The 14,597-nt window shown below is 37.6% G+C and overlaps 1 protein-coding gene across 14 annotated transcripts in view; it reads left to right on the forward strand.

Annotated features, from left to right (window-relative positions):
* Positions 1–14,597, forward strand: part of TLK2 (tousled like kinase 2) — a 100,825-nt gene that overhangs the window by 61,175 nt on the left and 25,053 nt on the right. For all 14 annotated transcript variants that reach the window (XR_012328573.1, XR_012328572.1, XM_073797524.1 and 11 more), the window contains 5 exons: positions 1,505–1,615; positions 2,840–2,976; positions 8,745–8,897; positions 12,373–12,439; positions 13,687–13,784. Coding sequence is in view for 12 of the 14 variants with exons in the window: in XM_073797524.1 (XP_073653625.1) it covers positions 1,505–1,615; positions 2,840–2,976; positions 8,745–8,897; positions 12,373–12,439; positions 13,687–13,784 (566 nt within the window). In the remaining 2 variants the exon portion in view is untranslated. The remainder of the gene's footprint in view (positions 1–1,504; positions 1,616–2,839; positions 2,977–8,744; positions 8,898–12,372; positions 12,440–13,686; positions 13,785–14,597) is intronic.

Genomic DNA, 14,597 nt, shown 5'->3' on the forward strand with positions numbered 1-14,597 from the left:
TTAAATAAGCTGCCAGAGATTGATTGATGCCATAAATTTGATTACAGATTTCAATGCTCACCTTCCAAAAGTAGATTGAATTTCATATAAACATTACATGATCTTTGTTGTTGTTTTTTTAATGTTTGTTTATTTATTTATTTATTTATCTGGCTGCGCCGGGTCTTAGCTGTGACACACTGTATGTGGGATCTTTGTTGTGGCATGCGGGCTCTTAGTTGCAGCATGCGGACTCTTAGTTGCAGCATGTGGGCTCTTAGTTGCGGCATGCATGCGGGATCTAGTTCCCTGGCCAGGGATCGAACCCAGGCCCCCCCGCATTGGGAGTGCAGAGTCCCAACCACTGGATCACCAGGGAAGTCCCAACATTACATGATCTTTGCCTTGTAGATTTTTAAGTATGAATTAGTCACATTTACCCAAATGTACTTGTACTTAGCCTTCGGTAATGTGGTGCATAGAACTCTAGGGCTCTGTTAGAAGAACTAATGAGAAGAAATTATGTTTATGAGGAGAGTAGAAATTTGGAGATGGAAGCTGTTGTACAGTGGTCACTTTAAAATGAAGCTGAAAAGTCTCACAAATTGAGTGTGCTGTAGTATCTTCCATTTGTGCTTTTTACTGTTTCAGAAACACTTATATCATTTGATTGGGAAATGCTGTATTTTTTTCATAATTCAAGCAAGTTATTATAAAGTATCATTTATTTGCCAAAAGAGTAGATATCTTTTGTTTAACACAAGAATAAATTCAGGAGTTGCAAGTCAAAGTTGACCTTGGGTTAGTGGTTCTTCCCTTCTCTGTTATTGTAGGAGGCTTGAATTTTTCAAAAGTATTTAGCCCTTCTGACCACAGCTAAAGTAACTGTGTATTTACATTCTGGTGTTCTTGAACCAAGATGCTGTATTCAACTTCTTTGTTAGTTCTGTCTTAGGCGGGCATGGGTGTGCCTGGCTTCTCTGGTAAGGAACATTTATATAAATCCATGTCTCTTCTTCTTTGGAAACAAGAGCAGAAAAACAAAGAACAATTGAACATAAAGAACATTATGTAGTTTTTTAAAAAAAAATTCTGTAATTTTTTGGTAGTGCTTAATCACCCTTTGGAAGTATTTAATCTGTAAGTGCTAAAAACTGCTCTTTATATGAATTTTAAACATCTCATTCATTGTAGGATTTTTCTTTTATTTTGTGACAATTTAAATATGTGTGATGTACTAGATTTATCTGTAACTGGCTTTGGGGAGGAATAAAATATGATCAGTAGAAAAACATGCCCACTTCTAGTAACAGAATTCATCTTTAATAAATGATAAGTTTATTTAAAGAGAATCAAGGAATGAAGTACTTACCTTCTTTTTTAAAAAGACATAGTTACTCTTACCTCTTTGAACCTTAATTTTGCTTATAATTTAACAACAAATGATTTTCAGACTCCCTAGAAACTGCTTTTGTATTAATCTATCTTCCTTGGAGCTAATTAAAAAAATTTTTTTCCATTGAAGGCCAACTGTGATTTGAGACGGCAGATTGATGAACAGCAAAAGATGCTAGAGAAATACAAAGAACGATTAAATCGATGTGTGACAATGAGCAAGAAACTCCTTATAGAAAAGGTAAGTGATCAGTGGTGGCCTGAACTCTGTACCCCAAGATGCTTAGTATGTTTCATTATTGTGGCTTCTATACTCTTTACCTGAAATGAAAATATTTCAGAGTAGGGCTTCTTAGGAAAAGACTTCTCATGATTTGACAGTTAGAATTCTTTCTTGTGTGGACACTGAACCAAGTATCCAGAGTGATAATTTGGGATATTTTTTCTGATTGTGCTTTGCTTTGAGTATGGTGTTGGTTGGACAGGGGCAGCTTGTCCTAGTTGAGTTTATTCAGGGTATTGCTCTCCAAAATTCTTACATTCGTCCTATTAATTAAAGCGTGTGTCCTGTTGCTATTACAGACATTTAGCAATAGTTTTATGTCTATTTCAGATACGGTATTTGGAGTAACGTAAGTATATAATAATGTGATAATTCAGTGCTTTGTGCTTTAAAAAACTAAGTTGGTATTTACTTGTATATGATTACTTTAATTGGCTGATGTCTCCTTTATTATAGTAACTGATTAGTTGCAACTTGCTTTTAATAGATATAAGTAACTATTTATTGAAAACTTTTAAAATACTACATCTCCAGTACTTATTTATCTTATAGTGAAAGTTTTAAGATGACAGTACTTCCTAATGAAATTATTACAAGCTAGAGGTTTGAGACAGACAAGTGTTTTTTTTTAAAAAAAAAATTTTTTTTAATTTATTTTGGCTGTGCTGGGTCTTTGTTGTTGCGGCTTGTTGTGGTATGTGGGATCTTAGTTGCGGCATTTGGGATCTTAGATCCCCGACAAGGGATCAAACCTGGGCCCCCTGCTTTGGGAGCCTGGAGGCTTAACCACTGGACCGCCAGGGAAGTCCCAGACTAGCAGTTATTTTTGCTGAAGTCTTTGAAATGCTGTTAAAAAGACAGGGAACACTGATAAAAGTGAAATGAATTATTTTATTGATGTCAAAGATACTGTGGAGAACTTTGCTTCATCTCTTAATCCATTAATTTTATAGAAAGGAAATAACTTTTTTCCACATTTATAAGAGAAATAACAAGGTATATGTTAACATAGAACATTTATGGGTTATATAGAACATTTATAGCTTTAGGGTACTTCCTGAAGTCAATGTAGATTTAGCCAGTTGTCCTAAACTTTGAGCAGTATAGTACAAAAAATAAACATAATGCTATGAGTTCTCATAGGAAAATAAAATTATTTTCTATTTGTCGTTTTCCCCTAAGTCAAAACAAGAGAAGATGGCATGTAGAGATAAAAGCATGCAAGATCGCTTGAGATTGGGCCACTTTACCACTGTCCGACATGGGGCCTCGTTCACTGAACAGTGGACAGACGGTTATGCTTTCCAGAACCTTATCAAGTAAGTGAATTGTGATGATTAAGTTGAGAACTGAAAAGTTGGTTTGGACTTAAAAAATTTTTTGTAATTGTAGTCATTAATATCTTAGTAGTGGCAGTCATTTTGTTCAGTTTTTGTCACCACATGTGTTAAGAAATGTAGGGAATGAGATAAAGTCCTGGGAAAAAAAATGACAAATAATCAGATGAATAAAAAACAAGTTCTACAATAAAGCTTAAAAGAATCAGAATCAACAAAGCTAAGAAAGAAAAATCTGGACCTGACTTGATATCCTTTTAATTATGTAATTGATTTTCATGAGGAGTACACCCACAGTCAGCATTTATTCTGGGTCCACAGGAAAATGAAATAGGCAAAGACCCAAGGAAGGATTTCCTGAGTTAGGTATAAAACAAAATAAAGCTTAGGAAGAACTTATAGGACATGTCCCTGGGGCCGTTTAAGGGGAGAGTGTCCAGTCAGCAGAGATAATCACCTCCTTGGAGGCAAGGACTGAGCCATCGGTCAGGCTGGTGACCAGCCCCACTGCCTGTGCCTCTCAGCAACTTGGAATCTTGAGGATTCCTTCACTTTATTATAACTTTGGTTTGAAACATTCAAGTATTTACTCCAAGGAGAGAGTTAACGTTTAAACTCCTGGAATTCCAACTGTGTAATATTAGCTCAGGACTTAAAAAAACCTTCAAGTTGTAGTACCTTTTATTGTATCTTATTTATTTATTTTGATTTGATAGATCATTTCCATTTGAGACTGGGTTGCGGGGGGCAGGGGTGGCACATTGTATTTTTTTTTTTGCGGTACGCGGGCCTCTCACTGTTGTGGCCTCTCCCGTTGCGGAGCACAGGCTCCGGACGCGCAGGCTCAGCGGCCATGGCTCACGGGCCCAGCCGCTCTGCAGCATGTGGGATCTTCCCGGATCGGGGCATGAACCCGTGTCCCCTACATGAGCAGGCGGACTCTCAACCGCTGCGCCACCAGGGAAGCCCTGATAACTTTTTGTTTGTTTGTTTGTTTGTTTTGGCACGCCACACGGCTTGCAGGATCTCAGTTCTCTGACTGGGGATTGAACCCGGACCCCAGCAGTGAAAGGGCCGAGTCCTAACCACTGGACCACCAGGGAAGTCCCCTGGCTGATACTTGTTAATTATAAGTATTTTATTTTTTAAAATTGTGCTTTAATCAGTTAATTCCCTTTCTTAATTTTAATGCAGAATTGAAGTTCTTTAGTTGTAAAAGGCTGTAGCTGATATCCTCACAAATGATAATTTTCTGTGTATAAGAAACTCCATGGGGCTTCCCTGGTGGCACAGTGGTTGAGAGTCCGCCTGCTGATGCAGGGGACACGGGTTCGTGCCCCAGTCCGGGAAGATCCCACATGCCGCAGAGCGGCTGGGCCTGTGAGCCATGGCCGCTGAGCCTGTGCATCCGGAGCCTGTGCTCCGCAACGGGAGAGGCCACAACAGTGAGAGGCCCACGTACTGCAAAAAAAAAAAAAAAAAAAAAAAAAAAAGAAGACAACTCCATGACACATAATTTGGTGGGCAAGGTACCTGAACACAAGGCAGGAATACTAGGTTTTATAGGAAGAGGCAAACCTCAAGACATTAAATTTAATCAGATAATCAAATATAGTCTCAGTAGGAGCCTCAACACAGTTCTTTTGTTCTCACTGTGTTCCTTGGCTCTGTTTTGAATGATCTTTATTAAGATCTTAAAACAGAAGATTTACTGTCTAATAGGAAGATCATAACAGATTTATAATGTATTTTGACCAGGTTAGTAATTTTTCCTAAAAATATGTTTGAGTCTATTGAAAAAGTAGCTTATTTTATAGTTCTGAGAAAGTAGTTATATTAAACACTGTTGTTATTCAGGACACAATTTTTTATTTAAACAAGTCTTAAAGTCTCAAATAATCAATGGCAAGGCAATAAAAACTTTTTATTAAGATTTTCTTTATATTAAAGTAAACCACATTAAAGTAATGGAATTTGACCTGTATACAAAATCGTGGTTGTTTAAGATGTGGATTATCAGAGGGAGTAAATTAAACTTTATAGCATTGTTATAGTCCACGTAATCATTCTGGTGTGTAAGGAATCATAGCATTCCATTTTAAAGTCATTTCTCCTGAACCATCTGATTCTTGGTCACATGATCCATAATGAGAGACAATTCTTTTGTTTTAATTTTAATATTTTATTGAAGTATAGTTGATTTACAATATTCTGGGTGTGCAGCAAAGTGATTCAGTTATACATATATATATGTATTCTTTTTCAGATTCTTTTCCATTATAGGTTATTGCAAGATATTGAATATAGCTCCCTCCGCTATACTGTAGGTCCTTGTTGTTTATCTATTTTATATATAGTAATGTGTATCTGTTCATCTCAAATTCCAAATTTATCCCCCTGTCCTTCCCCTCTGGTAACCTAAGTTTCCATTCTGTGTCTGTGAGTCTGTTTCTGTTTTGTAAATAAGTTCATTTGTATCATTTTTTAGATTCCACATATAAGTGATATCATATGATATTTGGAGAGACAACTCTTTTTGTTGATTTTATAAATGCCAGATTTTCCTTGGGTAGTATATACCATTTTACAGTTTCTAGTACACATGGAACATATGAAATCCTGGGAATCTTTAAAAATTGTTATCTTGGATATTTAGACGCTCTCTGTAGATCACCACTAAAATTATTTTGGTTAAAATAATGTCTGAAAATATGTGCATTTGTTTTTTTAATACCTCTTCTACTAGTTATGATACAATTTTGCTATTGAAGTTGCCTGTAATCGTTTCCTAGGGCTACTGTCACTAAATATCATAAACTGGGTGGTCTAAAACAACGTAAATTTATTTTCTCAACAGTTCAGGAGGCCAGACACCTTGAAATCAAGGTGTTGAGGACCATGCTCCCCCTGAGGCCACTAGGGAGGCTCCTTCTTTGGTGTTCCATGGCTTGTGAGCATAGCTTCAGTTGCCTCCGTCTTCACATGGTGTTCCCCTATGTGTCTCTGTGTCTTCTTTTCTTATGAGGATACCAGTCATATTGGATTAAGGGCCTACCCTACTCCAGTATAACCTTATTTTAACTAATTAAATCTTCAATGACCCTGTTTCCAAAGGTCATAATCTGAGGTACTGGAGGTTAGGACTTTAACATATCTTTTTGGGTGACACAGTTCAGCTGATAATGGTACCTAAAGCTGATGGTCTTCTTATCATTTACAAATAATGGCTTTTTAAATAGTTATTTAGATTTGAATGAGATAAATTTATCAGGTCATCAATACTTTTGTAAAAGATAGTAGAACTGAGACTTCCCTCGTGGCGCAGTGGTTAAGAATCCACCTGCCAATGCAGGGGACACGGGTTCTATCCCTGGTCCAGGAAGATCCTACATGCTGCGGAGCAACTAAGCCCACGCGCCACAACTACTGAGCCTGCGCTCTAGAGCCCACGCGCCACAACTACTGAAGCCCGTGCACCGTAGAGCCCACGCCGCAACTACTGAAGCCCGTGTGCCACAAGTACTGAAGCCTACGTGCTTAGAGCCCGTGCTCCACAACAAGAGAAGCCACCGCAGCGAGAAGCCCGTGCACTGCAACAAAGGGTAGCCCCTGCTCCCCGTAACTAGAGAAAGCCTGTGTGCAGCAATGAAGACCCAATGCAGCCATAAATAAATAAATAAATAAATTTTTTTAAAAAATGTGTGGATTTTCCCTGAAAACATTAGGAAATTAGTTTTATTTTAATTTAATAAGGGTAATTGCTAAAATCTCAATCTTCCAAAGCAGTTAGTCTTCAGAGACAAAATGTTGTGGCACTGCACTAGTACACGGCAGTTTATAGTTAAACTATATATTATATGGTTATCTTCAGAGAGTTCAGAGTGCCTTGAACTCAGTGAGGCCCCTGAAAGGGTAGAAATGAGCTTAAAGATATTTTACCAATTTTTTTGATTGGGAGACTCATATTCAGAGAAGATAAATGTTTTCCTCAAGGACATTCATTAAGTGAGAAGAAAGACTGTGATTTAACCTAAGGATTCTTTGTCTTAATCCAGAATTCTTTCAAGCCATGAATTATTCATATATATATATTTTGGAGGGAAAGGCATATCTCTAATAGCTAAAAGATTTTCTTACACAAGCAGCAACGCTTGAATTAAAATTTCTACTCTGCTGTTAAATTGACGTCTAATCAATAACCCAGCTCATCTTGAAGCCAAGAGAATCGTATTATCAAGTGAATGGATATTTATTTGCGGTACTCTGTCTGATCAGGTTAACCGTGCTTACGGTGTTGCCATTTTAGATGTGGCAGGGTAAATTGTACTATGGGCATCTGCTCTGGGGTGGATAGTCTTGTTTTTCTGGTTGCCGTTCTTCCAAGAAAGATATACTCAATCTGGAAAAGGTCTAGAGACCGACAACTATAGTGTTCCGGGAAGAGGGTCGGGTAGAGTTCATTTTAGAATATAGGTTTAAAAAATTAGATTGTATCATTCCTCAAAACTGTGAAGTTGGATTGAGAAAAGGAGATGGGGGATAAAAGCATGGTAGAAAGAGAAGGTGAAGGAAGACATTTGACTGTCAGGTCAACTATGTTGGGTGATTTAAAGACTTTAGTCTGTTAGGTCTTGGTATACTTTTATATGCCAAGTCTATAAACCTTAGTGTCTTTCAGGTAGCAGGATACGTGAGAGAAAGTGGATTACTTATATTGGTATTTTTATTGACTCCTAGTTTGTAAACTAGTTATTATTAAAAAATTAGACATCTTATTAGGAAATACTCTAATGGAAATGGTGTTAAATATCTTAAGAGTCTTCTTTATATATGTTTTTTATTAATTCATTTTGCGTACTATTTCCTGAGGAGTTTTTACTAGTTGAAAGGCTTCATTTTGCTTTCTCTAAATGTACATCCTTGTTCTTAAAAAACTTAGTTTAGGGCTTCCCTGGTGGCGCAGTGGTTGAAAGTCCACCTGACGATGCAGGGGACATGGATTCGTGCCCCGGTCCGGGAAGATCCCACATGACGCGGAGTGGCTGGGCCCATGAGCCATGGCCGCTGAGCCTGCGCGTCCGGAGCCTGTGCTCCGCAACGGGAGAGGCCACAACAGTGAGAGGCCCGCGTATCACAAAAAACAAACAAAAAAAACAAACTTAGTTTAGGTTTTACCATATTAGTGACTGGGAATGACTTGGCTGTGGTAATGCCTCACTTAGACTAGAATAAATGATAGGTCTAGAAGGAAAATCTTTTTTACTTTGTTTAGCATTCTTCAAATTTGGTATCTTTCTAGATAGAATTTGAGGAAACTGTAATCCAATAAAAATAAAAAGGCACTTGGAACCTTTTGTACTTTCTTATGTAAATACAGTTCTTTACTTTAATGGGTTCATTACCAGGAGTTGTTTTCTTAACTGTTAAAAAGCAATCAGAACATTTTTCCTTTTGAGTTAGAAAATAAGGTCACAATAGAAATTTGATATTGTTTCTTCCTGCCCACTTTCCTACTCTGAGAATTACCATAATTAGTGTCTTAAAAGTACAGATTCATTCCGAAAAATAGTTCTATCACCAAATGTTTGGCTTTTCCAACCTGAAGTTAAAGTCAAATCTTTACTTAAAGGGGTTTATTTTTTCTGGAGTCTATCGAATATGCAGGTAACAAATATATTTATGTTTATTCCACAGCCATGTTCAAAAAATTTTGACCTTCTTCCTCTGTGCAACATCTTTTGTATCTCTAGGCAACAGGAAAGGATAAATTCACAGAGGGAAGAGATAGAAAGACAACGAAAAATGTTAGCAAAGCGGAAACCTCCTGCCATGGGACAGGCCCCTCCAGCAACCAATGAGCAGAAACAGCGGAAAAGCAAAACCAACGGAGCTGAGAATGAAACGTATGTTCTTTATTAATGTGAACTGAGATACCATATTCTCCCCTGAGATACAAACCTCCTATTGAGTGCCACTGGAAAAAGTGATAGATTGTGGAGATTTCTAGAGCTTAAATTTTCTTTTTAGTTACATTAATGGATTTGCTCAACTCATATAAAAGCCATCTAAAATTGACTCATTTTCTTAGTCACGATCTTATATGAGGAGTTTCAGATGAGAGGGAGAAAATATGTCATTTAACTTGATGTCATGATCTTTGGCCACTCTTATAACAAATGTGAAGTCATTAGGTATTCAAATGATATAATTGCTTACATGTGGTTCCAGGTTATGGTATGTTGGCTTCATCTTATGGAGAGTACCTGACTCTGTTTCAGACTGAAGAATGCACAACTAAAGAATGCTATTTAGTAGTCTAAAGAACACTAGTTAACACTCACAAATTTAGGTGTAACCTAAGAAAAAATAGGTATTATTTTAGGAAAAGGACATTTTCCCAGTAAACCAAATCTTGACATTCCCAGTACTTTTTCCTGTTCTGGCAACCTAAGGAAAACACCAGTATCTTCAACTGCAGTGTAGTCATCTATTTCACTGCCAGTCAACAATTATTCCATAGCTACCATGAATACGAGGAGTAGAATATTCAGAGTACAAATGCCTTCTTTTTTCACTCCAGCCCCGTGTCAGATTTCCCTAATTGATTTTTGAATTCTTGACCACTAGAGAATCTTCCTCTAGGACAGGAGTTGGCAAGCTTTTTCTCTAATGGGCCAGATAATAAACACTTTAGGCTTTGCGCACTAGAGGGTCTCTGTTGCAGCTACTCAACTCTACTGTTACAGCTTGAAAGCAGCCATAGACAGTACATAAGTGAATGGATGTGGCTGTGTTCCAGTAAAACTTTATTTCTAGAAATAGACTGTGAGCTGAATGGCCCACAGGTTGTAGTTTGCCAACTAGGCAGGACTGTTAAACAGTTAGAATTGGTGCGGGAAGTAAAACCTGTATATTACTTACCTGTTTAAAATATTTCTTATGCATACCCTAAAGACATTTAAACTATCACCTCTGTCTTCAAGAGGCTTTCCAATTAAAAAGGAAAAAAAGATCTACAAATAATGGTGTAGAAAATCTCTACAGAATTGATGGTAGCCATGAAGTCATTTTCTGAATTGAATGTTTGAAATTTAAAATATATTTTTTCATAGAAACAGTCATTGGTATTGTAATCAGTATTTCCATTGTGGCTACATTAGTTTTTCAAGGGAAAAAGAAATTTTGTAAAGCTGTCACTGTGGGATTTAAAGATAGCTACAAATAAGAGATAATGATATTATGTAATTTATTGACTAATATGTCTTTTGCCATTAATGTTTTCATATTAGTTCACAAAAACATATTAACCCATAATCCACCTCAAGTATAATAATACTATATTACACCATTGTTAAAAGTTCATGACATCCCAGAAATGTATCTTTCTTCATTCCAGTGAGAAAGATGGCTTAACACCAGTCTTCACCCCATACATACCTGATATGTTGGGGGACCTTTTCTTTGACATTCATTTATTAAGTCTGTGTTAAATGCTTATTATATATTCGGCCCTGTTCTGGACTGGGGTACAGAGCTGAAAGATACAGCCCAGTCTTAGGAGCTCACAGTTTATTTAGGGGAAATGAACAGATGAATAAACTAATAATTACTTTAAGTGTTGTGATAAAGGTATACACATTGAATAAGTTTGGAAAACATCTTCACTTCACAAATATTTTAAAACTAGATTCTAAGTAAAAAATATTTCCTTTCAAAAAGTCCAAGTAGGAGCCCAGATTCGAAGAATTCTTCAGGCGAATGTTGTACACATTAATCTGATTATTGTCTTCTTTCATGACTCCTATATTTATTGTGTGGGGACTCTCCTTCCAGTGTTACTTGAAAATTATTTCATGCTAGTGCATAAAACCATTGGCTTAGGAGTAATAAAGTAGGCATAGGTTGTTTTTTTGCCATAGAATAATAATTAGAATTCAGTCTAGGCCAGTAGTGTGTCAGTAAGCAGTTGCCATCTGGAGTCCTGTGTAAACTCCAAGCTGGAAGGCCTTTGGTCTAGCCTTTAATAATTAGAGTATCTGTGACTTGGCTCGTTCCTTTGGCCAGAAGCCAAAAACGGTCCTCTGGAGTCTTGGAGTGGGTTACATTGTCCTTTCCTGGTATTGAACCTATTTCAGAAAGAGAGAACTTTAAGCTCTGATTTTCCATTCCTCCCTTTTTTACTGGTGTGATATGGAGTAATAGATGTAGTTTTTCTGCAGCTGTGAAATGATAGGTGTAACAGCCCTAATGGGTGTATTTTTTCTTGCTCTTTTTTTTTTTTTTTTTGGTACGTGGGCCTCTCACTGTTTTGGCCTCTCCCGTTGCGGAGCACAGGCTCCGGACGCGCAGGCTCAGCAGCCATGGTTCACGGCCCAGCCGCTCTGTGGCATGTGGGATCTTCCCGGACCGGGGCATGAACCCGCGTCCCCTGCATCGTCAGGCGGACTCTCAACCACTGCGCCACCAGGGAAGCCCTTTTCTTGCTCTTTTTATCTTCTTTTAGTCAGACCTCAGAGACACTATTTTGTAGCCCTTCCTGGTTGATAGGATAGCTGTTTCTTCTTTCTCCTGCTATTTAGAATATATCTAAACAGTGACACCTCAAACTTTGAAGTATATGTGTGTGCTTCTAGAATGTGAAGAGAGTGAAGATGGAGGAGTAAGATATCACTTCTTACATGCTCATTCTTGAGATATGAGGATGAGATCAGGGTAGGTGGAACATGAAATGAGTGATTACCCATCAAGTAAGCCCTTTGAGAACTGTGTTAAATAGCATTTTACAAATTATAGATTCCTTTCATATTCTCATTTTAATAGTCACAACAGCTTTTTTAGATAGGTATCATTACTTGCTGCGTTTTTAGGAAATTGAGGTTAAAGTTGCTTGCCCAAGTTCACATGGCCCGAGTTGTGCTTTGAACCCTAGTCCTGAGACTCCAGATCCTGGACTCTGTCCTCTAGGTTCTTCTCCTTGTATCAAAGTCCAAGAGTTACCAAAAATAATCAAATATGTTGGCTTATTAACATCCCCTTTATAAAAACTTGTAGACATATAATTTGGCTACCTCTCCTAATGGATTTTCAGCTGAGTATGGTATGGAACAAAACTCATTTCATAAGTAACATGAAAATTTAGCTCATTTATTTTTCTCATTTTTTTAATAAATTAGACTTCTGGCTTTGAAGTCCTTCCTTCACATCACATCTGATAAATCACAGAAGTTTTCTCTTGTCAAAGGACTGCAAGATAATCTATCTTTTGGTCATTTTAACTAAGAGACTTAACATACGGTATAGCATGCTTTGGCCTTTCTCTTTAAATAGGCACACTGTGATTTCAAACAATTTCCTGAAATTTTTATCATTATTTTCCAGGTTAACATTAGCAGAATACCATGAACAAGAAGAAATCTTCAAACTCAGATTAGGTCATCTTAAAAAGGTAAGTGTAATGAGAAAACCTGTCTGGAGAAATGCAATTTTTAGTTTACATTTGGTGTTGAAGCTCTTTGGTCATTTGGGCAAATTAATAGCTTTACATACCTGTGGAAATCTTCAGTAGTTGCTCTGTCACACCTGTATTCTAATGGTGGAGTTCACATCTTTCAAGTTGCAAGTCAACTCCAACCACCCGGTGAGAGTGCCTTTTCCATCAATGATGTACCAGTACTTAATTCTGTATACCTCATTCGGCTCCACAAGTGATTATGTTTTTAGTAAAAATTAAATATAAAATAAGAGCAGATGGTTCTAAAATTGATATTTAAATTATTGTGATGTTTTAAATCACATAGCAGCTCTTATCTCTTGCTAAACTGGCTAAGAAGAGAAGGTCTTGCACCAACCATATTGAAACACAAAGGCAGCTGCACAGAAGTTGTTATTGAGTGTTCATGGAGGTATCTTAGATGTAGGTCACTCATCTCTTACATTCAGCAGCCTGTGGGCTTCCCTGGTGGCGCAGTGGTTGAGAGTCCGCCTGCCGATGCAGGGGACACGGGTTCGTGCCCCGGTCCGGGAGGATCCCACATGCCGCGGAGCGGCTGGGCCCGTGAGCCATGGCCGCTGGGCCTGCGCGTCCAGAGCCCGTGCTCCGCAACGGGAGAGGCCACAGCAGTGAGAGGCCCGCGTACCGCAAAAAAAAAAAAATTCAGCAGCCTGTACTTTTTGGTGGATGCTGCTTATTCTGAAGATGATAAGTAAGTGTCTAATAAATTGCTGTTGGTGTGTGTTTGTCGTCTCCTCCCCTTTCTCAGATCCTGTTAAATCGGTGGAACTTAAGGCACCAAGTATAATCCCTCCTTACAGAACAGAACCAGATAGAGAACGTGATTTTTGTTTTTTAAAAAAGAGGAAAAAACAGATTGCATGCCTTATATGTATACACACAAAATATTTCTGGAAACTTACACAAGAAACTTAACAGTGATTATATCTGGGGAGTGGGCATGGCTGGAGGTGGACAGAAGACTTTCACTTTTCCTGCTGTACTTCTATGATTTCAATTTTATTTACTGTTTTGCTGTGGGCTCGTTTTTATGATTAAAATTCTAGTTCTTAAAAACATCTTTTTCAAAGTAAAACTTCTTAGCTTTTCATAAGAGAAATGTCTGCTTTTGTTTTTGAAATGAGATTCCGAAACGGTAAACTTTCCTGTGTTCTGAGCTGTTTCTTTCTTTTTCACTTTAGGAGGAAGCAGAGATCCAGGCAGAGCTGGAAAGGCTAGAAAGGGTTAGAAATCTACATATCAGGGAACTAAAAAGGATACATAATGAAGATAATTCACAGTAAGCAACTTGGGAGTATGTTGGGTTGGAGATTGCTGAGCACTTTCTGACATGAATGGTCTAGAATGATATTTTTGCTTAATGTAAATTTGGTAAACCATTCCACTGTGTATTTAGCTCTGTTGTGGGTGTAATACAGTTTTATGAATAAAATTTTGATTTGCGTTAGTTTAAATACATATAAATATATTAGGTTTATATATTAAGTATACATCTATACATATATTATAGCATTTTTACACAAGTAGAGGTCACTAAAACAATACAACTTTGTAGTCGCAAATGGTTTAGATACACTGTGTATTCAGATTTACCCTCAGAGCCTTACTAAAGGGAAACATGGGATGGCAGTGTGGTGTTGTGGAAAGATTACTGGGTTGAGATGACATTCGGTTTCTGAATTACCTTTATGGGCCATTTAAGTGTTGAGATTTTTAAGAAAGACTCTCTTAAGTTCAGCACATTAATTATAGATAAATGCCCATCTTTGTTTGTAAGTCATTTAAGGAGCTGAAACTGTGAAAAGTAGATTGCAAGTGGGAAATGGCTTCTAACCATAATCCTTTCTTTTCCCACATTTTTCTGACTCTAAAACATGGGGGTTTGGGCATGGCTACAGCTTGTGTATTTTTGTTTGACCAGAGTGAGCCATGGACTTTGCTTTCTGTAAAGTGGCAAGCAACAGCAGCTACCATTACTGCACACTCTCTGTGTCAGGCAGAGCGCTAAGTGTTCCTGTGTTCTATCACTTAACTGTCACAATAGCCTAATGAGGTAGGTCATCTTCAATACATAGATCTGGAAACGGGCTTA

The sequence above is a fragment of the Tursiops truncatus genome, chromosome 20 (genome assembly GCF_011762595.2).
Source record: "Tursiops truncatus isolate mTurTru1 chromosome 20, mTurTru1.mat.Y, whole genome shotgun sequence".
Lineage (NCBI taxonomy): Eukaryota > Metazoa > Chordata > Mammalia > Artiodactyla > Delphinidae > Tursiops > Tursiops truncatus.